Source organism: Podarcis gaigeae (assembly GCF_964106915.1).
Source record: "Podarcis gaigeae genome assembly, chromosome: 8".
Taxonomy (NCBI): Eukaryota; Metazoa; Chordata; class Lepidosauria; order Squamata; family Lacertidae; genus Podarcis; species Podarcis gaigeae.
The window spans coordinates 58264228-58287426 of NC_139684.1; the positions used below are offsets into that span (position 1 = coordinate 58264228).

General features: G+C 45.8%; 1 protein-coding gene and 1 long non-coding RNA gene across 2 annotated transcripts; one reads left to right on the forward strand and one right to left on the reverse strand.

Moving 5' to 3' along the window:
• The first annotated feature begins 1668 nt into the window (after positions 1 to 1668).
• Positions 1669 to 21701, forward strand: HDAC1 (histone deacetylase 1). The gene is made up of 14 exons (XM_083751781.1): positions 1669 to 1942; positions 7634 to 7746; positions 9703 to 9820; positions 11892 to 11966; positions 12600 to 12738; positions 14338 to 14479; positions 15313 to 15405; positions 15862 to 15970; positions 16178 to 16318; positions 16679 to 16787; positions 16968 to 17098; positions 17571 to 17720; positions 19791 to 19839; positions 20288 to 21701. Exons 1-14 carry the CDS (start codon positions 1894 to 1896, stop codon positions 20313 to 20315), a joined length of 1446 nt encoding a protein of 481 aa, XP_083607907.1. The 5' UTR covers positions 1669 to 1893; the 3' UTR covers positions 20316 to 21701.
• On the reverse strand, positions 21623 to 22369 carry LOC310850475. Its single transcript, XR_014567355.1, has 2 exons — positions 21936 to 22369; positions 21623 to 21721 (listed from the first exon to the last, which is right to left on the reverse strand). It is a non-coding gene; the product is annotated as an uncharacterized lncRNA (long non-coding RNA).
• Between the last annotated feature and the right edge of the window lie 830 nt (positions 22370 to 23199).

Here is a 23199-nt window from a genome sequence, read left to right on the forward strand (position 1 = left end):
TTGCTTATGTTATTCTGCAAAGTGCCACACATAGTGATGGTGCTGTATAAATAATTAGCAAACAAAGTAAAAAAATACAGATAATTGTGAAGGCATTCTGTCCATGCTCAGAGGCACGTGCTTTTCTGTGACTGCCGTGCAGCATATTCCAGAACTGAGCACTGGCTATGATAACATGATCTGGGATTGATCCTGGATGAGCTCTTAGTTCAGTCTAAGGACTCTTGCTCTGGAATGAATACATAGCAAAGATGCTCTGTTAAGTGTGCAAATAAACAACAGATTTTATTCTGAATTTTTTGCTCTTGCAGAAAACAAAAATGGTAAAGTGCAGACTGTGTGTGTGTGTGTTTAGATTTGTGCTGAACTCGATTAAAGACTCGTGCAGCGCTGGGTACTGTGCTCCCTTGGTTATGTGTGCAGTGCATTGACCCATGATTTGCAGGGGAGGGCAAGATCTGGAGGTCCTCATTCAGGGCAGGTGAAGCAGAGAAGGGGAAACAGGCTAGCTGAGTTGGAAAAGGAGGAGAGGAGGAAAATAGAACCTTGGAGATGGGGGAGCGAGAATTTTGGGTTTTGGTGGAGAGGGAAGGAAAGTGCTATAGGTATGCTGTTTTCTCTTCCTTTTGGCCCTTCCAGACTGTTGCTATTTTTAGCTGAAATTCGATCACATACCTGCAAATTGAGGTTGTGCAATTCAAGTTGATTAGTGCTCCCGCACAACAAACCTGCTCCCCCAACCTGGACTTTTTTGCTATAGGAAAAATGATGGGGGAAATGCACTGGAAAGTGTTAAACAGCAATTTGCTTGGTGCATCATTCTATAACCTCCCTGCAAACAAATCTGAATGAATACTCAGTCCTTGTCTAACCTCTATGCAAAGTTAGTGCAAAAGAATTGGGATGAATGTGAAATAAACAGGTCATCAAAAAGCAGCCTTTTATGTGCTAAACATGCTAAGGCTGCACTCTGGCACAGGATCATATAATTATAGTGCTGGAAGGGACACCAAGTCCAACCTCGTGCAATGTGAATAGCATCCTGAAATGTCATGGATCCTCCATTTTGCTTTAAGATGAACACAATGCTATATTAATTTTAAAAAATATGACACAAACACATATTTTCTTTATAAAATATAACTTCTGAAAATTATATTGACTGTTTGCTTTTAGAGATTTATATCCCAAGGTATATTTACAAATACACCTCTAAGGCATCTACAATTAAAATCTATATACTCTAAATAAAAGGCCTGAGATAATAAATGTAAATTTACGGGCCTGATATGTTACAAATGTTAAACTTCCAGACCTAAGCTATCTCGCAGCTCAGGTTTAGCAATCTGTCTCTTAATAAACTTTGAAGAGGGGCGGCGGGGGCATGAAACTCAGGAGTTGCACAGTGGAAGTTTGACAGGGGGGAATCTGCGCACCATTAAAGGTATCACGGTGGGGGAAGCATGCTCAGCCTCCCCCGCTAGGATAATGGCACACTCCAGCTTGAAAATTCACATTCTTTGTTGGGTGGGGAGGTGGGCATCTCCATTTGCTTGGCGCGGGGGGTTGGAAGAGAGCGATTCACAACCACCCCCTATGTTATGTGGAAATGGTATAATCCCGTCATTCGTACACCCCTTTACTTTTCCACTTGTGGCGAAATGGTACAGTCCAAGCAACTCCTCGCCGCTCGATCTAACCTGTTCGCTCGAAACGCCCCGCCTCATCAGACTTCTCATTGGTCGCTGGTGGAACATCTTCACTTGCAATAGGCTGTGGAGATTAGAAGGGGCGGGGATGGTGCCCCCTCCCGCCGCCGCCCTCCCCCAGGCGGGCTCGGTTGCGTGGCGGGACTCGGGTCCGAGCTGAGGAGGCGACGGGAGGCGGCGGAAAATGGCGCTGACTCAGGGGACCAAGCGGAAAGTCTGCTACTACTACGACGGTGGGTCGGGGGGTTCTGGATTCGCGGACGGGCCGACGAGGGAGCCTCTGGATTGGGGAGGGGGCAGCGGAGGAGGAAGGCTGGCGGTAGGGTGGGGGAGGGGCAGTCTGCGTGCAGAGGGGGCTGCTCGCTATGGGGCGCGGAAGGGGCAAGTTATAGGGGGGCAGGGAGGAAACCAGGGGCGGTGCAGCCTCCTGGTTTTTGGGGAGGAAGAAGGGAAGGGATGAAGGCGGGGGTCCGGTTGACGGGGGGCAGCGGTGAAAGGAGCTAGCGAGGAGGGGAAACTTGAGTGAGGGTCTTGTAACCTGGGGGTGGGGAAGGGGCGAGGGTCTTCGGAAGCGGGGACGGAGAGAGCCACAAGGGGGAACAGTTATGTATTTCATCCCTGCTTTTGCTCCAAAGGAGCTCCAGGCGGTGTTAACGCTCTCCTGACTGTCACAACAACCCTGCGAGGTAGGTTAGGCCGAGAATAAGGATTGCCTTGGCCCAAGGTCACCCACTGGGACTCGTGCCTTGCTCTCCCCAGTCCTAGGCCAGGCCAGTTGCACCGCACCAAGAATGAGGGGGTGATGGTGGCGGCGGCTCTGAAGAAGGGGGGCGCCAATGCAGACCTCTAGAGGGAAGTGGACTCTTTAGGGGCATCAAATAGCGCGCAGCATTTGCAGAGCAGGCGTCCGAATCACTTTTTGTTCACTCGTTGTGATTTTGGGCATCCTTATGCCAACTTTACACAGTAGGCCGGCATTGTCGGTCCCCTGGTCTTGCAGAAGGTGGGGCTGGAGGGGGCGAGATTGGGGGTGCCTTCCCTGAGACCCAACTAGTGAGTTTGTGAGAAAAGCACTTGGGCTCCCCGACTTCTGCTCTAACCGACCCCAGCGCTGAGGAAGACTCTTGGGGGGGCAAGAGCAAGAAAATGTGAGTCTTGCTCAACGAAGTTGGGTGCACAGGTTGTTGTGGGTGGAGTGAGGAGGAAGGAATAGTGAACAAGGTTTTTGGGAAGATAGGAGGGGAAGGTGGGTGTTGTGGGGACAGAGAAGATGGCTCAGGAAGAAGGAACAGTGGTGATGTCTTGGGGTACGGGTGAAGATGGGGTGGGTGAAGATTTAGGGAGCAGCAGGGAGGGCTCCAGGGAGAGAGGACTGTGGAGATGGCTTATGGGAGGCAGTGGGGCAGTGTTAGAAACTGAGATATGAAAGCTAGGAGCTCAATGGCACCTTAAACCTAGGTTATGGGCGCAACAACGGAATGTCTAGGCTCGCTTTTTTATAACAAAAATAACAAAGCTGAAAATGAATAAACTGCAGCTAAAATAATTATGTTCATTTTTCACATGGTCCAGTTCTTCCCCTGCCCACTCCCCTAATATTCTTAAGAGGGTCTCTTCTCGAGTCTTAAGAGAGTAGCTGGAAGTGGGGAGGCAGAAAAAGGTCCTCCTTTGCTTTCACTGTGCAGTTTTAATCTGAAATCTTAGGCGCAGTACTGTACCCAGAGCTCAGAAACTGCTCACGCTAATGAAATTCCCTGTCGCAAAATGCGTCTAGAACAATGGGAGTTTCGAACACTGACAGTGGGCTAATAGCAGGGAAGTCAGTCAGATAGGAAAACTGGGTGGTGGGAAACAGGGAAAACTTGAGCTAGGTAGGACAGACGTGCAAATAAGCCCAGTAGAATTATTGGTCTTCAGACATTTCCTTTAGCTTACATTCCCACACATATCTCCTTTAACTAAAAGAGGCAAAAAAGCTATCATTTTCAAGTTTGCCAAATGTTTCTTGTCTGGTTGCTTGGAGGTGGTCTCATTACTGGATATTAAGTGGCTGTCTAAAAGCTTATGGGCAGGGGAAGATGTTCAGTGGGATTGGTGAAAAATTAAGGGGGGGAATTAAGAGCTTTGCAGTGGGGGTTTTGTGGTGGGATGGGGGGAAATGAGAATTGTAGTGTTGAGGTTGGTGCTTTGGGCAGGCAAGAAATGGACAGTTGGTATGGTCTGAGTTGTGGAAAAGGGGTAATTTTCAAAGTGCCTTGGAAGAGGAACTGGTGATATATCAGGGTTGAGAGAAGTAGAAATCATACTGTTGATTGGGGAGGAAGCTCCTATGGAATGGACCTAGAACTGATTACCCACTCACCACTTCTAAAAGCTCCTTCCAAACTTCAAGGCTGTTTCTCTCCCAGGGGACATTCAGGCCTTTGATTTCCTCCCCAAAGTCAGCAGCACATTATCTTGGATTTGTTGGTAGTGGTAAAAGTGCATTGTATCCTTATAGGATGTGGTGTTGTGTGTGAGTTCCACCAGGGTGCTTTCCCAAGTGCTGGGGTATTTGCCTTCACACTCTGGCCAAACCTTACCCAGAGCAGTTTCCCTTCTACCTCCTTCACTTGGCAGTGTTTCAGCAGGAGATGCTCCTGCTATTGCATGTTCTTTTCTAGGCTTCTCTGTTTGCCATAGGCTTGGCTGTATCCACAACGTTTTGCAGCCTCTGAAGAACTCCTGTGTCCTGGTTTTTACACCAGTTTTAAGCACTTCATCTCTTTATGAAAACTGAGTTGAAGCTATTTCCTCACTTAGGACAGGGCAGATCTGGATCACTTGTTACTCCCAACAGTATTCTTGTCTCTTGGGGAAGATGGTTCCTGGGTGTGTGGGAAGAACCCTTCTTTGTGCAACAGTTTTGTTTTCTGGAAGTACATTGGCAAATAAAAAATGTGACTTATATTTGCATTTCCTTAAACACGTACATATGCACTTTTTGGAACCCTATTTTTTGGAAAAGAAACTGGCTTAGATAATGCAGGCTTATAATCTGTTTTCTTTGACAAAAATGAAATGAATGCTCACGTACAGCAGCCTTCCCCCAACCTGGTGCCTGCCAGATGTGTTGGACAACAGCTTGCATCGAGTCCAAAATATCTGGAGGGGACTATGTTGAGTACCCCGATCTAGAGTTGCATCCCATTTTCAGTGCTGGCCAGCCAGATCATGTCTCTTGAACATTCCCATGCATTGCCTAAGGGTAATGGCCTTCCCCAGTTGTTCAGTTCCAGTCTCTTGTAATCAGAGGCATGCTGCCTCCGAATGTGATGGTTAATCATAGAATTGGAAGGGACCTTGAGGATCATCTAGTCCAACCTCCTGCAGTGCAGGACTATGCAGCTGTACCTTAAGGGGATAGAACCTGAAACCTTGGCATTATCAGTACCACACTCTAACCAACTGAATAGTCATTGGTCAACCATGAATTTGCCTTATGGCTTTAAATATATATTTGACAGCACGTTTCTATGCACTGTTTACTCACTTCTTTAAAAAAAGACTCTTTTGTATTCAGAGGAGACTTTTCCTAAGTATGTGTCATAGCATTAAAGCCATCACATATTATGGTAGTGAGTTCTGTAAGTTAACTGTGTATTGTGGGAAGGAATGCATTTCTTCGTCTATTCCAACTTGCTCCTCATGTCCAGCATATTATGTATGAAACAGGGCCTTCTCCTGCACATTTGCCCCAAATTTGTTTTAGCTCCCCCACTTTTCAGAGTTGAGACTGGTGGGGATTTGGAGCAAAGCCTTCTTGGTTGCTGCACTCCATCTGGAATACCTGGCCTAAAGAAGCCCACCTTACAATATTGTTACATTCCTACCATTCTTTCCTTGTGGTTGATAAGCTGGTTCTATGTTTTGGATAGTTTTTGTTTTGTTTTTGTTTTGTTATGTTATACAAAACTTTGTATATGTTTTGATTTTGGTGCCATATTTAGCCAATGCAAACTCCCCTTCTCCAGTAATTAGGAACATAAAGATCTCAATCTTGATGTATGTAGATGATTTAGTGCTGCATCTCTCTTTCCTGACTGGGCCTCGTATCTAAAGCAAAGCTTGTGATTTGTGGCAGAAACAATCCTAGGTATAGATGGTGTTGGACCAGCAGGTTATAGAACAAACTTACTCATTTAGATACTTGGGCGTACTTTTTAATCAAACCCTCTCTTGGAATTCTCATATGGAAGCAGTGGAAGTCAAAGCACAGAAAACCATGGGAGCATTGATGTTCTGTTACAATAAGGGAGGGCAACTGATTTAACCTGCCATAAATATATTTGGTAGTAAAGTGCTTACTCAAATGCTGTATGGCGTTGAAACCTGGAACTCTGATTTGAACTCTGTTTTTTCTGAAAGTTGTATCTTGGCTCCCAAACGCCTTGGGAATCTAATGTTCCGGTTCCTGAACGATCGATAACCGGAAGTGAGTGTTCCAGTTTTCAAACTTTTTTTGGAAGCCAAATGTCCAGCATGGCTTCCACTATTGTTTCCAATGCACCTGTGCAGTTGGGAACCAATCAGAAGCTGTACCTTGGTTTCCAAACTTTTTGGAAGTTGAACAGACTTCTGGAACGGATTCTGTTTGACTTCCAAGGCTGTACTCCCTTACCATCAGGAATATCAGCAGCTCTTCTTCATACAGAATCCTGGTGGCCAAGAATTAAGGCAAGGGTGAGCAACAGTGAACTCTCTCTCTCTCTCTCTCTCTCTCTGTGTGTGTGTGTGCGCGCGCGCACACACACACACACACACACACACACTATGCCTATTGAGTGTTTTCCTGCTTGGTGCTATATGGAATTGAGTGATAACCAATTCTGGAAAACAACTTGTCTAGATGTTTTAGACTACAGTAGTACCTCGGTCTAAGAACAGCCCTGTTTACGAACTATCCTGTTTACAAACTCCGCAAAACCGGAAGTAGTGTCCTGGTTTGCGAACTTTACCTTGGTCTAAGAACGGAATCCGAACAGTGGAAGGGCACCAGCAGTGGGAGGCCTCATTAGGGAAAGCGTGCCTCAGTTTAAGAACAGTTTTGGTTTAAGAACGGACTTCCGGAATGGATTAAGTTTGTAAACTAAGGTGCCAGTGTATGTTTATTTTCCACAACTGAGCTCTGCTTTGACCTTGAATAGGTATTGACTTTGGGATTGGCTCTTCTGTATAGAATCTAGAAGGAACCTGCAACTAATCAGAAATGCCAATTTTTCTCTTGGTATCCGCTCTTGAGAACAGAGCATTTTAGAACTAGTTATTTGACCAAACTCTCACCAGTGTCCTTAAGAAATGCCTTTATTGAGCTGCATTCCGTAATTCCCACTGCAGTCTTGGATGCCTGCTACGACAAGGTCCCATATGCAGACAACCTTTGTATTTGTGGTCAATCTCTGGTAGAAGACATCACTCATCATGGTTTGTGCTGCAGGAAGCTTTGGCACACCTGCAGTCAATGTGTTTGCCAAATAAAGTGTGAGGCCACTCTAAATTTTGAGCAGCAAGAGCGCTCTGGATGTGTACGTGCACACACATGTGTCCTGGCTATCAGAGTTTCTTTGCACAATTTCTGGACACATCTTAAGCCCTGCCCCATCTTCATTCCCAGCTGCAGCAAACTCAAGCAGCATTTTTGAATCAGGCCATTGCTCCATATAGTGTGCTTTTGTCTGCTGACTGATAGCAGCTCCTTAGGAGAAGGGTGTATTTCTCAGCTTTACTGCTTGAGACCTTATTAATTGGATATGCTGGGGATTTAACTTTGGACCATCTGTATGCAAAGTATTTGTTCTCTGCTATGATGCTCACATCCATACCTTGTTAACATTCCTAAAGTTGTTTACAACATAATATGTATTTCTCTTCTTCTTGTGTCTCAGGTGACATTGGAAACTATTACTATGGTCAAGGCCACCCTATGAAGCCTCACAGAATCAGGATGACTCACAATCTCCTTCTGAACTATGGCCTCTACAGAAAAATGGAAATCTATGTAAGTTTCTAACTACTTATTTAAAAATCCACAATTTGGGGACCAAGATGCAGGCCTCATTCCTGCATCATGCTAAGCCATGTCCCGGTTTAGTGTGAACATGTGAGCATGCAGGCTCCAGGAGAGGGAATTATGGTCACCTTGCTCCTCTCCCCCATTTTTCTGCTGCTGCGCTGTGCTAAGGCATGGCTTGGTTTAGCATGTAATTCAGACCCAGACTTGTAGTTTAACTCTCTCCAGACTAACCACGAACTATGACAAAGGTTTATCTGGGAGAGCTGTACCACAAACCCCAGATTCAGATAACATGCCAAGCCATGGGTTAGCACAGTGCAGCAGCAGAACACGTGTAGAAAAGCAAAGCAATCCTGATCTCTGCTCTAGGAGCCCACATTCTTGCATATTTGTATTAAGCCATGGTTTGGCTTAGTGTAATGTGCAAACCAGGGCATAATAAGAAGGTGTCACAGACAAGATACATTCTTAATACATCAGAACAAAAAACTGTATGAGCTACCCTTATTAAAGGACATGGGGAAACAGAATAATCCACTTATTCACTAAACTCCCCTGAGTTATCACAAGCAAATGAAACTTTGCAAATAATAATGTGTGTTGGGAGGTGGACAGCCAATGACCCTTTGCTGCAGCGTGATTGGCCCGGTGGGATGTAAACTTGCTGGGCTGGAAGTGGTTTGGGACCTGCAGCAATGGAGTTCTAGCAGTCTGATGCGACCTCTTAACTCACAAAAATAGGAATGGGAGGAAACTGATGAGAAACCAGACAGCAATAGGGTTAGAAGAAAAAAGCTGGAACAGCTGATGGGAAGCTGGGAATAGCATGTAAGATGCCCTTGCCCTAGTAGGATTGGCTGCTGGCACTACTACAGGAAAAGACAATTGGGCCCCACCCACTAGGCATGCCCCGTCAGGACTTTTATCCAGAGGCAGGCACAGTGAGATGAGGGGAGTGCATTCTGGCCTATGATGAGGCCAGAATTCCCTGTCTGAATTCTGAAGGCACTCTGGCATACTTTTTGGCTTTCCATTAAAGTAGTCTTGCAGACAAGTCCAAAAAGTTTACGAGCCTACTGTTTTTATTCTCTCTCCTGCTAATGAATATCAGTAAGTGATTTGAGGCAAAATACAGACCCAACCATTCTTAATCTCACATATTGTACAGAAATTGATACCCGTTTTCCACAAGGCTGTTGGAAATTCCATTCCACCTTTTGGTTCAGACATAGAACTGTTACGTGTCACATGTCTGTTTACATTCCAACACAGTTTGCTGGTGTAAGTGGAACTTCCGCTGTATTGCTTTTGCTTTTGACTCTCTCTGAGAAGACGACAAGAAGAGATGACTTGTTTCTTTGTCCTAATTTACATTTAATAAACCCATAGTCATAGTATGTATCCACAGCCTCAAGCCTCTTCTGTTTGTGCAGTTTGCTCTGCTAAGTAAAGTGTGCCCATATCAGCAGACCTGGGTCACTGATATATGTCGGAACCAGAGGTCGAGGGATCTTCGCAGTGTGACGGCTGGAAGGAGATGATCCAGCTGGGGGCTAGCCAGCTGGCTGTTCAACCCCTGGATGCCGACAAAGGCAATCCTAACTCACGTGGCTGTTTACAGACCTGCCCTAAAAAATATACCATCAATTTGAACAACACACTGATGCTTAAGCTTATCAATGACAGACATACAGGTCTGATTGTACCTGGATTTGTGAGCTCTGCTCTTTAGGTTTTCCTACACAGTCCTTTCCATCAGTTCCTTCATTCTACATTGTATGGTAGAAGTAGAAACTAGACCCTCCCATTGGGTTCTCACCTTTCCTGTACTGCTCAGACTCTTGAACAGAAATGCTGCTGGAAAGCATTATTGGTAGAGTCTGAACTGTGTTAACATTTTGTTTCATTATTTAGGTGTTTCTTTTAACTGTGTCATTACAGCGACCCTATAAGGCTAGTGCTGAAGAAATGACCAAATACCACAGCGATGACTACATCAAATTTCTGCGGTCGATTCGCCCAGACAACATGTCTGAGTACAGCAAGCAAATGCAGCGATGTATGTTCTGAGTGTGATTATTTTATCTTTGCTAGTAGTTGGAGCTGAAAGGGAACTTTCTCCACACAGTAATCTTGTTTTTGAAAATATAAAAAGTATGGGTATAGATAAGATATGAGCAGCAGAATTTGGTACCTGCAGTAGTAAAATCACTTCGCATTGTCATCAGCTTGTACTAAGCTTCCAGAAACCATTAGGAATAACACTGGCTTACCCTAGTAGGACAGTAGCTATATTCATACAAAACAGTATAAACCATGACTTGTCATTAGGAAAATAAGTACATCAAGCCTTGCACTTGCATACTCCCTCCTCCTCTCTGCCCCCTTTATTTGTCCTCAATGTGAAGTTCAAGCTTTTAATATCTACCACCTCTGCACAAAGGGACGTGGGTGGCGCTGTGGGTTAAACCACAGAGCCTAGGACTTGCCGATCGGTTCGAATCCTCGTGACGGGGTGAGCTCCCGTTGCTCGGTCCCTGCTCCTGCCAACATAGCAGTTCGAAAGCACGTCAAAGTGCAAGTAGATAAATAGGTACCGCTCTGGCGGGAAGGTAAACGGTGTTTCCGTGCGCTGCTCTGGTTTGCCAGAAGTGGCTTAGTCATGCTGGCCACATGACCCGGAAGCTGTACGCCGGCTCCCTCGGCCAATAAAGCGAGATGAGCGCCGCAACCCCAGAGTCGGTCACGACTGGACCTAATGGTCAGGGGTCCCTTTACCTTTACCTTACCTCTGCACAAAGGGGTGGAGATGTAGGAGACTCAACAGAGAGGCTTATTCATGTAACAACAAACCATTGTTTATTAGGTTTGAAGTGTTCTGAGCTACATGAAGCACCTTAAATGCTGTATAGTTGCTAACTAGCAGAAAGTGCCTAGCACTGCCTGGAAAATTAACCAACAAATATTGCGATTTTTAAATGTATAGTGTAATTTGTGAGTTTTGGGGCTGTGCACACATGCACCCAGGGCTCTGACCTGACCCAAGGAAATGTGTGGATCTGACTATGAATCAGTTTGTGGGAGTGGGGAGAGAAAATGTTTAATTAGGGTTCATTTGGTCTGCCATCTTGATTCAACATGGTGTCTGCCTTCCAAACATAGGCAAAAACCACTTCCTCCACCTCAGGAACCCTCATGCTTTGTTTGGCAACAGTATCTCAAGAGGCATCTAGATTGGTGCAGGTTGGAAGTGCTCTGCCAATTTTGGCAAAGTCCTGCAAATCGGGTGGCAGTATCTTCAGAGGTGTCCAAATTGGAGTAGTTTACTAACATGAGTTTGACCAAACTGCGGGAGGCAGTGGGAGACAGGAGTGTCTTGTGCGCTCTGGTCCATGGGGTCATGAAGAGTCGGACACAACTAAATGACTAAACAACAACAAAAAGACCTGTCACACCAAAAATCGGACAAAGTCACATCAAAGTGAAGCTTTAGTTCACCATCTGGTTTCAGAATGGCACCCAGTGTCCAAACATTAACAAAGACTGGCTCCACCACCTCATAAATCTTCATGCCAAGCTTGGCAACAAAATCTTGAGAGGAAGCCAAACCTATAGAGAGCAGATGGGCAAACAGATAATCCACTTTCCAAAGTACCGGTATATATAGTAGATTTAAGCTCCTGCTTTCAGTTCCATGTGACTCCAGCAGGTGGCGAGTTACTCTAGCGTTGATTCCCACCCTTCTGGAATGCGTTTTGTATTCTGTGCCAAGGGATAGGTTTTACAAATACAAGATCTTGTCTTGAGTAGCCAACAGGTTGATATACTTTTTCTGCAAGCACCCCATTTCAGTGCAGGTGCTCTCTAGCTGTGCTACAAGTCTGGATTAACATGGGCAGGTTTGAACAGGAAATCTTGTCCACCTAGTTTACAGTTCTGTGACTTTCTGCCAGATTCCCACCTTGCCTCTCCTCTTCACCCACCCTTCAGATGGGTTAAAGTACTGTTGTTGTCTCAGGGAGAAGTTGTTTCAGAGTTCTGATAGCTCTTCATCTCTGTTCTCCAGTCTGTTAAGGCCCTTAAGTTAAATCTTGTCTCCTCAGTGTTTTCTTTTTCTTTCTTTATTCAAGTCAATGTTGGAGAAGACTGTCCTGTGTTTGATGGCTTGTTTGAATTTTGTCAGCTTTCTACAGGAGGGTCAGTTGGTAAGTAACAGCTAATATTTTTTTTTAAAGGATGAATAAAATGTAGATTGAAGTGTGAAAAATATATCTCTAACAAGGTCTTAAATGTTGCTTAATTAAAGGGGCAACCCTGTGCATGTTTACTTGGATGTTAGATTGTATTGGTGGGGCTTATTCCTAAATGAGTGAAAATAGAATTGCAGTCTGTTCTTACGTCTTGTTCCTGTTCTTCTTACGCCTGACACTTTGGGAAAATTGGGATTCGAAAACAATGGAACTTGCACTCCACAACCTGAGTTCTGATAATTTTGTTGGCAAGTGTGTTTACTATTAGTTTTATTTAGTAATCATCCTATAACTTGGTTTTCCAGGTGATGCAGTTAATTTAAGTTTTGAATACCACAATAGAATCAATACATACATATATAAGCAGCATGGAGACTAAATCTCTTTGTGCAGCTTTTTTCAATCGGGGGCACCACCCCTGAGGTTGCCGTCTCCCTTGTAGATAGAGGGGAAACCTGGCAAAGGATTGTTTATAAGCAATTCTGCATTCAGTTGTAGAGTTTGAGTGTCCTCTGCAAAGTTTTAGGGTTCCTGCTGTACGATTCTTTGCTATCTGGTTGTGTCATTGGTCTGAAATTCTCTCTACAGCCAGTGCAGTGAAGCTGAACAAGCAGCAGACAGACATTGCTGTGAACTGGGCAGGAGGCTTGCATCACGCCAAGAAGTCTGAAGCCTCAGGCTTCTGTTATGTCAATGACATCGTTCTGGCCATTTTGGAGTTGCTAAAGTACGTACAACAATTTACCCCTCAAGCTCCCAGAAAACAATAGTCTCAGATCTTGCAGAGATGATAACAGCTCCTCCCCTATAAGTACCTCCCCTCTGCGTTTTACTACTGATTTTTATATGATTATATTATAATACCTCTCTGAATTTGTCATTCTGAAATGAAAATATCTTCTTGGACTGTACTGCTTCCAACTGCAAGTGGAGGATTGCTTGATTAATCCAATTCAAAAATAGTTTAACACAAGGAAAGCTAGCTAGATATTGGGTGAAAACCTCCAGTTTAGCCTTATTTCCAGCATACTGGTTTTATATGCACAGGGATTTCTTTTTCCAGGGGGAAATGTTCAGCTGCTTGAGTTCTTGTCCCTGAGGTGGCCCAGGTAGTACAGGCAGTGACTATTTTTCACAGGGGTTATTTTCCAGAACCCCGTGCATGTCAGCAGAACCCACGTAAGCCCGCCCCACCCCTTTTGTGACATTTTTGGGTCACTTCTGGGTTTGGCAAAATGTGCACATACGCAGTCACAAACATATCAAACACGCCTAAAATGTTCGCTGCCTCTAGTCCATTGATGCTCCTCAGTCTTCCATTTTCATGACTGTCCCTTGTGCAATCGACTGTATAACCGATACAGCAGTTTTTAACTCTTTTTTCCTAGTCTGTATTTCTTGTGAGCAAAGTCAGGGCAAAGAACTTCATATGTACACTTATGGGGTCTGACCTGCAATCAGGAAAGATAGTTGGAGATTGTGTCAAAGAAAGCTCAATGAAACTGTTTTGGCAAGGAGATTCAAGGCAGGCAAAAGAAAATTGCTTCTTCACCCAAGACATAACAATTGTAGGGAATTTGTTGCCACAATTTATGGTGGTAGCCCCTAACCCAGATGGCTTCTAAAGGAGATTCGAGTGACAAATTCATGCAGGATAAATTTGTCAGCAGCCACTAGTGTTGATAGCTGTATGGCACCTTTCAATTCAGATGCAGCATGCTAATACAGGGGTTGGCAAGGTTTACCGGCCGTGGGCCAGATCACTCCCGTGGAGATCATCGTGGGCCAGACTGGTGCAGCGCGATGCCTGAAATCGTGTCTGTGCATGTCCGCAGCACCGGAAATCGCTTCTGCGCATGCGCAGACGCCGAAAATCGCACCTGCACAGAAGCGATTTTTGGTGCCTGGACATGCGCAGACACGATTTCCAGTGTCGCTCAGCGAGTCACCATGCTGGTTTAGCGCAGCGTGTGGAGGACTTGCCGAGCGGGTGGCTCATGGGCTGGAAAACGGTCTTCGTGGGCCGCATCAGGCCCATGGGCCACACGTTGCCGACCCCTGCGCTAATACCTTACACCCTACAACAAATAAAGAAGCTGATACGGGGGTATCAGGCTAGTGGGATGATTTCCAAACAGTGCTCCAAGGAACCTTGGGGGCTCCTGGAATTTTATTGAGGGTTCCTTTATGGGAAGATGGGTCCCTGCATACAGGTTTCTGTGGCTAACCAACAGCTTTATGCTCCGTTTCCCTTCTTCCCTGTCATGGGCAGGTAGGTGGTTTTGGGCCTTGTAATGCCAGTCTGACAGCCCCTTTCCAATCCCAGGTACCACCAGAGAGTGTTGTATGTCGACATAGACATTCACCATGGCGATGGTGTGGAGGAGGCCTTCTACACTACAGACCGTGTCATGACAGCATCTTTCCATAAGTATGGCGAATACTTCCCAGGAACAGGGGACCTGCGGGTGAGAACGGAGGCTGCAGCAGCACCTCCCTTGGAAGGCTGGCTGAAACAGCAAGGTTCCCCTGTGACACCTCCCAGGCCCTTTGATGAAGAGAGCAGCTTTGTTCATGAGCTTCTCCCGTTCTAAAACTAATGCATAATGTTCACCAGGCACTCACAGTATTAGTTGCCTCCCCTTGAAAATATCTACAAGCAGGGGGCTGTATTTTTCATGCTATTGTGATTGCAGCAAGAAAGCTGGCCACAGAATTCAGAATCCAGAGGATTGCCTCTCTCTCCCACCGCACCCAATCTCTAAAATTGTGTTTTTAGCCCTTTACATGTGAGGGAAAGCTTCTCTTTTTTTTAATCAGTATTCCTGGTAAAATCTCAAACTGGAAGGAGTGTGGTCAATATCATGTGATCAAGTGGTGGGACTTTGCTCTTCTGTAGGTCCTTTTCCCTCATCTGAAGCCTGCGGACATAGAACAGATTACCACAAAGTAAGCTAGCTTGCATATTTGTTAAATCTGCGTATTTTAATCAGGTAAAAGAGTGGGGTTCCACTAACCTCTCCCCAGCTCTGTTTTATTGAATACTGATACAAAATATACCTAGCCTTGCCTTTTCTAAATTGCTGTGTTCAGATTTGTTGCGGAGAGGCAGGTCTGAGATGTTGGCAGTTTGTGGACAAGGTCTCAGTTGCCCTCTTAAATTTGGAAAAGCAGGACATGCTAGCCTTTGGGTATCCTATGCAAATTGAGGAGAGCAGTGCAGTGAGGGCAGTGAGACCTCCAAAGGCCAAGAGACCCAGCCCAGGTTATTTCACAGTGTCTCATTCCCTTTACCCTCTAGGACATTGGTGCAGGCAAAGGAAAATATTACGCAGTCAACTACCCCCTCCGGGATGGGATAGATGATGAGTCCTATGAAGCCATCTTTAAGCCGGTAAGTTTCCCTTTCTGGAATGTTCCTTGTGGTGGGATATTCTTCCTTAGTGTTCCACATTTCTGCTCACCAAGGCAAGGGTGACGTGTCGACTCCCAATCTGCTCTTCTAGCTTAGCGATGGGGGGGGGGTCCTTCTTCCATTGTGCTGAGCTCCAGAGGGGCACTAGAGAGAATGGCTGTGGTTTGGAGCTAGTGGGGGGTGGGGCAGTAGATTATTTCCTGATTTCTTGCAGGAACGCATCACAAAAAGTAAGGAATTAGGATTGCAATCTTCTGCACACATACATACTTGGAATAAGCCCACTTGAATGCAGTGGGACTGACTTCCTAGTAAACATACGAGTTTGCACTGAATGGGGGGGGTCTGATAATCAAAATGTGTGTGAATTTATGTGCTTGCTGCAGGCCCATTCTGCTCAGGTATCCATCTGGACTCTCTCTCTTCTTTGACCAGGTGATGTCCAAAGTGATGGAGACATTCCAGCCTAGTGCTGTTGCATTGCAGTGTGGCTCAGATTCCTTATCGGGGGACAGGCTGGGTTGCTTTAATCTGACCATTAAAGGTAAGCAGGCTTATTCAGGACCTGCCTTGCACCTCCAAGGTAACACCATGTGATCTAAAAAGGTCCTGTTGAGGAGATATGTTTTAAAAGTGGCTTATTGGGTTGCTTCTGCTGTTGGGCACATATAGTTTGGACAGTTCATTATTGTGCGGAAGCTCTCCACCCCTCTCCCAGCAACACCCTTCTTCCCTTCTCTGCTTCTCTCAGGTCATGCCAAGTGTGTGGAATTCATCAAGAGCTTTAACTTGCCCATGCTGATGCTCGGAGGGGGCGGCTACACCATCCGCAACGTGGCCAGGTGCTGGACCTATGAGACTGCTGTGGCTTTGAATACAGATATTCCAAATGGTAAAGTCACCAGCCTTTTGATTTCTAGAATACCTTTAAAAGATTCTTGTGGTGTTGAGCTCTCTGGAAATGGACTTTGAGGGGAGCCAGGCCTGCATGCAGCCTAGTTAGACATGAGGAGGAGTTGGGCTTTGCATGGGATTTATAGCAACGAAACTGGCAACCTTTCTTAGGGCTAGAAGAAGGTCTCCAGTGGTTCATATTAATCTGAGAACCTCAGAGTCCCAGAGAATTTCAAGCAGTGTAATGTGATAGAAATTTTGCATTGCAGCTGTGTGCATTTGGGGTAGCCAGTATTTGAATTGCCTTGATGCAGACCCAGTAACATTCTGTTTGCTTAAAAAAAAAAACTTTCTGCAGAGCTTCCATACAATGATTATTTTGAATATTTCGGGCCGGACTTCAAGCTCCACATCAGCCCTTCCAACATGACCAACCAAAACACCAATGAATATCTGGAGAAGATTAAGTAAGTTTGCCTTGCTTGTCTCACAAGTGAGGCTAGCCACTTCTGCGCGCGCTCTCTCTCTCTCTCTCTCTCTCTCTCTCTCTCTCTGTGTGTCTGTGTGTGTGTGTGTGTATATGTGTGTTTCTTGTTGTCCTTTTCTGATGGCTCTCTGGTGGGCCCTTTGTGATTGCTTGGCCACAGGCAACGTCTTTTTGAGAACTTGCGAATGCTTCCCCATGCTCCTGGAGTCCAGATGCAGCCAATCCCGGAGGATGCTGTCCCAGAGGACAGTGGAGATGAAGATGAAGAGGATCCTGACAAGCGGATTTCCAGTGAGTGCTTTGGGGCTGTGGAGATTGCTTGCTAGCTTGGATCATGCATAGGCGGGTGCACACTTTGGGTAGTTAGAGCAGGGGAAATGTGAAACCTTTAGCAGGATAACAGTAGAGGAACCAGTCCCTTTTCTGGTCAGTGGGGACTGCCCTGCCTTAGTTATGCAGCCCCAGCCAAGGAGCAACTGCCACCTCTGGCTCTTTGTAGGACCCATAATGTGGCTTAGGATTGTCTTTCCCCTCTGTGTTTCCTTATTACAATTTGTAATCTCAGAGCCAGGATTGGCTGATCTGGAAAGAGTGGTGGTCCACCAAATATCCAATAATATTGTGTGCTTCGAACAGTGGAACTTTGCTTTTGTCTCTGTATGTGTGTGCACTTTCCATCTATAGTTTTTCAGTTACTCCTGAAGACTCCCCTGCCTGAAACCAAAAGCCGCTGATACAGCCTTTTCTTTTCTTCCCCCTCCAGTCCGCTCATCAGACAAGAGAATAGCTTGTGATGAGGAATTCTCTGACTCTGAAGACGAAGGGGAAGGTGGGCGCAAAAACGTCGCCAATTTCAAGAAGGCTAAACGGGCAAAAACGGAAGAAGAGGAGAAGGAGGAGGAGAAGAAAGGAGGTGGGGAAAGCCGCAGCTTAACAGCTACTGACTGACATTTTTACTGTTTTTCAGGGTTCAGTCCCCTAGGTAGTTCTTCTGCTGAAACCACTGGATATGCTTTTGAAAAATAATTATAGCTGGTTCTTACATGTGGCAGTCTCACGTCCAAGGAGCTGCTCAAGTCTCTACCAGCTTTGCTCAGTAATGTTGCAGCACCAGGTACCCCCAGACCACCTGTTGAGTACAGTGGTGCCCCGCAAGACAAATGCCTCACAAGACGGAAAACCCGCAAGACGAAAGGGTTTTCCGTTTGCGAGTTGCTTCGCAAGACGAATTTCCCTATGGGCTTGCTTCGCAAGAAGAAAGCCCATAGGGAAATCTCCGGGGACCTCTTTTAAATGCTGGCGGTGGGGAGCAAAGCCTTTCCCCCCCCCCCCTCCGGCCTTCAGAAGAGGTCCAGGAAGGCCGGCGGGGGCCGAAAGGCTTTGCTCCCCACCGCCAGCATTTTAAAAGCGGTCTGGGATAGCAGGGAAGTGCTTCCCGCTATCCTGGACGGCTTTTGAAGGCAGGCAGGGGGGAGCAAAGACTCCAGGACCTCTTCTGAAGGCTGGCGGGGGGCGAAAGTCTTTGCTCCCCCCCGCCTGCCTTCCTGGGGGCTTTAAAATCGCCCCGGGACAGCGGAGAAGTCCGCTGTCCCAGGGCGATTTTAAAATGCTGGCGGGTGGCAGCGAAGCCTTTGCTGCCGCCCGCCAGCATTTTAAAAAACCCCGGGACAGCGGAGAAGTCCTCTGCTGTCCCGGGGTTTTTTAAAATGCTGGGGGTGGGAAGAAAAGCCCTTGTCCCCCCCCCAGCCTTCAGAAGAGGTCGGGGGGCAGACTGTCCCCGGACCTGGTCTGAAGGCGGTTTCCATAGGAACGCATTGATTGATTTTCAATGCATTCCTATTGGAAACGGTGCTTCGCAAGACGAAAAACTCGCAAGACGAAAAAACTTGTGGAACCAATTAATTTCGTCTTGCGAGGCACCACTGTACCTATAAAGTAGTGTTAAGTGCTCTGAGCATGTGCAGAGTGTGTTTCTCTTGCCTCTGAGTAGCTGCCGACCAGCCTATCTTGCATTTTAAGAGATTCTATGCGCGGTCTTGTCTGGCTTTAGAAAGGAACCACTGTAGGCAGCAAATGGTGGTATGGATGTGACCCTCTTTTTCTGAGCAGCACCCTGTTCTTCAAGACCCCAGCCTTTGGGAGGGGGCGCTCCCAGCATTCCCAAGTATGGAATGCCTATCTTTCTTTTGCATTGCTTTCTTTTGGTGGCCTTCCAGATGATTTGAGACTACAGTTCCCATCATCCCTGACCACTGGTCCTGTTAGCTAGGGATGATGGCAGTTGTAGTCTGAAAACATCTGGAGGGCCGAGTTTGCCTATGCCTGCCAATACACTCCGAGCAGAGCCCCAGCCAAAGACCCACAGCATCCATCTGGGAGAAGCCATGTCCAATGGGTAGGGTATGGGGCAGGTTAGAAATTGTAAGATTAGGTAGCTTAATTTACTTTAATTAATTTGCACAATTTGCTCTGATTTTTGCCACCACATCCCACTCCCAGTGTTACGAAATGTTCAATCACCTTTCTGACTTGTGAGATTTCAGCAGGCCTTGTGCACACACTTCCAAGCATATGTCCACAGGCCTTGAAACTTGTTCCTGCTGCTGTTATTAATTATACAAAAGCTGAGTTTGCAAAAAGCTGAATTACCTTTCTTGTGGAAACTGGCCTGTTTTTAACAGATTGATAGTGCTGTGTTTTTTCTTCTTTTGCATTGTGTTTTTATGTTGTGTAAACTGCCTTGGGTGGGCTGTGCCCCAAATGTTGAGCCCTCTCAAAAGAATCATTTTATAAATAACAATATTAATAAATGTAGAGCTCTTGGGGAGGTTAGAAGGAGGATGGGCATAGTGAGAGGCAACAGGGCATACATTTCAGAGAGAAAACAAATACAAGAATATTAGGGCAGGCTAAAGGCCGGAGTTTGTGCCCAATAATCATTTCTACACCTAGTTATATAACTGCATGCCATGATCTCTTACAGAAGTGAAAGAGGAAGAGAAGGCAAAAGAGGACACGACAGAGCCCAAAGGGTGAGACCCCTTTCCCCTTGTTTGAATGGTGTTGCTGCTTGTTATGTTTGGAAAGTGAAGCTCTTTTGGTTCAACTCTTGAGCCTCCAAGTGCACATAAATCTTCATAACCAGGTACCTTGCTGTTTAAACGAACCATCTAGCTGTGTGCATGAGCAGCTCCTTGCCTCATGGCAAAGCCATGCACACATAGAGCATCTCATAGAGGCAACCCTACCATGAAATAAGGTGAGGCTGTCTCTTCAGGTGGTAGAATTTGGTACCTTTTTAAGAGCGGCACAGGAGGAGATGGATGGGCCATTGAAAGGAAAGAAAACCAGTGTAAGAGCATAGGAGCTAAACCTTTTGAGGATGGTGTGAGAGTTCAGGTTTGTTAGGCTTCTCAGTTTAACATTTGTAACCTTTGGTACCTGTTAACACACTGCTTCTTCCTTGCCTTTATCCCACAGCATAAAGGAAGAGACAAAATCGACCTAAGAAGCTGGCAGACGGGTAACCTCTCAGTCCCCTGGTTCCCTGGATTGGCCTCTCGGGTACCTTCCCATTCCACAAGATTTGTATTTTATATAAGTTTCTGTAGATATTTCTATATAAATATTTTGGGGACTTGAGACCCAGGTGGATCTCCTTGCTGCGATTCCCTGGGGGTGAGGAATCTGCTTGGTACACAGTCCTAGTCGGCCTCAGGGGTACAGCTTGAGTGGAACCCTTATTCTTGCGTTCCTGCTGCCGCCTCTTTGGGGACATGTGTGTGTTTGTTTTTTTCATTTTTCAAAAAACTTTAAAGTCTCCCTTTCTCCTGCACCTTCTCTTCTTTTGAAACTATGGTCTCCCCTTGGAGAAACATATGCTCTGGGGCTTTGGGTTTTTGTCTTTTGTTGTTTTCCTTGAATAGTTTTTTGAGGTATGGATACAGCCATAAAACTTTGGGAGGCTTTTTTGGGGGTGGGTGGCGGGGGGGGGGGGGTTGAAGCTTCAAGTTTCAGGCAGCACCCATGAAAGAATCGACTCCGTTCTGGGTAACCACAAATTGATGCTGCTCCTCAGCATCCCAGAGGCGCAAGTTAATGAGTGGAGGGGTAGTTGCAGTCAGCACCTCCAAGGAACAGGGAGTCCTCTGGGGCACGGCGGAAGTGTCAGTGGAAGTGCTTATTAATGTGAAGTCTCCTCATGCTGTGGAGAGGAATATGCATTTTCTCCACAGAGGACAGTGCAGGAGTGAAGGTTCCTCTGTTCTGCATCAAACGCTCCTCACTGTGAACTTAGCACACATGGTGCTCACTTGTCTAATCCTCTTTTGTCCTGTCATGGCCTTACCCTCAGAATCTGCTCCAAAACCTATAGCTGGCATGTGCAGAAACTAGCCAGTGATTCATAAGGGCATCTTTTTTTAAAAGGCCTCTCAAATATCACCATATTCTAGGAGAAAAGTTCTAGGGATGGTTTTGGTTACACACGCCAGCCAAGTGCAAGCGGTGGGGGTGAAATTTTTCAGTGGGTTGTGGGATTGGATTGGAAGGGGGAGCATCCTTCCACGGAGCGCAACCGTAAGGGGTCAATCTCAACGATGCTGCTAATTTAGCCATGTCACTCTTGGGGCAGAGGGTGGGGAGGGTTGGGGGGCAGGGAGAGAAAGGTTTTTATTTTTTTAAGCCTCTGGTTTAGCTGTTTTTTAGTCTCTGGGATGCAAGATCCATGCAGCTCTTCGATACTTGTATTGGTGAAATGAAAGATCATTGTATTTGTCTTTTGGGGGCAGGGCAGGGAAGATATATATATTGTGGTTTTTTTTTAAAAAAAGAACTTTTTATTTTCATTTTTTTGAAGAAAAAGCTTTGTAATAAAATTGGTCTGTTTCTCGGTTTTGGGTAGTGAATTATTTTCTGTGTATAGTGGTACCTTGGGTTACATACGCTTCAGGTTACAGACTCCGCTAACCCAGAAATAGTACCTCAGGTTAAGAACTTTGCTTCAGGATGAGACCAGAAATCGTGCGGCGGCGGCAGGCCCCATTAGCTAAAGTGGTACTTCAGGTTAAGAACAGTTTCAGGTTAAGAATGGACCTCTGGAATGAATTAAGTACGTAACCAGAGGTACCACTGTATAGATGGAAAGAAACCAGTAGAGGCTTTCCTGCCACCTCATGGTCTTTGCCTCAACAAAGCAGGGAGCAAGAAAACCTGGCCCTGTTGGCTACTATTGTGCCTTCTGCCAGCTTCAGCTGGTGCATCCTTCCTGGTTATCTATGCCTTGGCAATGTCCATTTTCAGCTTATCAACTGTTACATTTGAGTGGTTTTTGAAGGCTTCATGAAGTTGTTAGTATCCTACAGGTTTTAGGCTATTAACCAGGCATTGCCAAGGTCAGCATATTTCACCAGGATTTATGAAGATCTTTAAAGTGCCAGTTGTAGTGGTTTCTTTCTGGGAACAACTGAAGGTGGTGTTTTAAGCAGTTTAGGATTCTGAAGAATCTCAAGGATGGTCTGCTCCTATATGAATCTGCCTATATAAGATGATCTGCTAAAATCAGTACAGTGGTAGCTCGCAAGACGAATGCCTCGCAAGACGAAAAACGTGCAAGACGAAAGGGTTTTTCGCTTTTTGCGTTGCTTCGCAAGACGCTTTTCCCTATGGGCTTGCTTCGCAAGACGAAAAGTCTTGCGAGTTTGCTTCCTTTTTCTTAAAGCCGTTAATACACAGCGAATCCGCGCTCCGCAAGACGAAAAAATCGCAAGACAACACAACTCGCGGAACGAATTAATTTCGTCTTGCGAGGCACCACTGTACAGATCCAAGACAGTTTAGTATTAGGGCTAACACTTTAAAAAGTCCAGCTGTGCCATCTATTCTTCCTTGCTTCAACTTGCTGAATGGAGGCCCAGAGATGACTAAATCTCTTCTGTCTGCCCCCTAGGCAGGCCATGGAGGAAAAGATTTTGTCTGGAAAGCCTTCTTGCTTCCATTTGCCAAGCACCAATGTTGTTAAGCACCGGTTTAAAAACTTTTGGAGCATCTTTTTGCCTTAGCTGCTTGTGTGTGTATTTATGACTATATATGTGATGTGAACTGCTGTAGATGCCTGGTGAATTAGAATGAGGCAATGTGGTCTTTATTTTACTAAAGCTTTTGACAAAGTCCCCCATGGTATTCTTGCAAAGAAGCTGATAAAATGTGGGCTGGACAAGGTAACTGTTAGGAAGGTTTGTAGCTGGTTGATGGACCAAACCGAAAGTGCTCACAAATGGTTCCTCCTCTTCCTGGAAGAAAGTGACAAGTGAGATGGTACAGAGTTCTGTCCTGGGCCTGTTGTCCAATGTCTTTATAAATAACTTAAAATAAATTGAGGGGATGCTCATCAA

Excerpts from the sequence above, each read along its gene's own strand:
- HDAC1 (XM_083751781.1), top strand. The coding sequence starts at position 1,894 with ATGGCGCTGACTCAGGGGACCAAGCGGAAAGTCTGCTACTACTACGAC. Across the intron at positions 9,821-11,891 it reads CAGCAAGCAAATGCAGCGAT|TCAATGTTGGAGAAGACTGT; the intron begins GTATGTTCTGAG and ends TCTTTATTCAAG. Across the intron at positions 16,319-16,678 it reads GAATACAGATATTCCAAATG|AGCTTCCATACAATGATTAT; the intron begins GTAAAGTCACCA and ends AACTTTCTGCAG.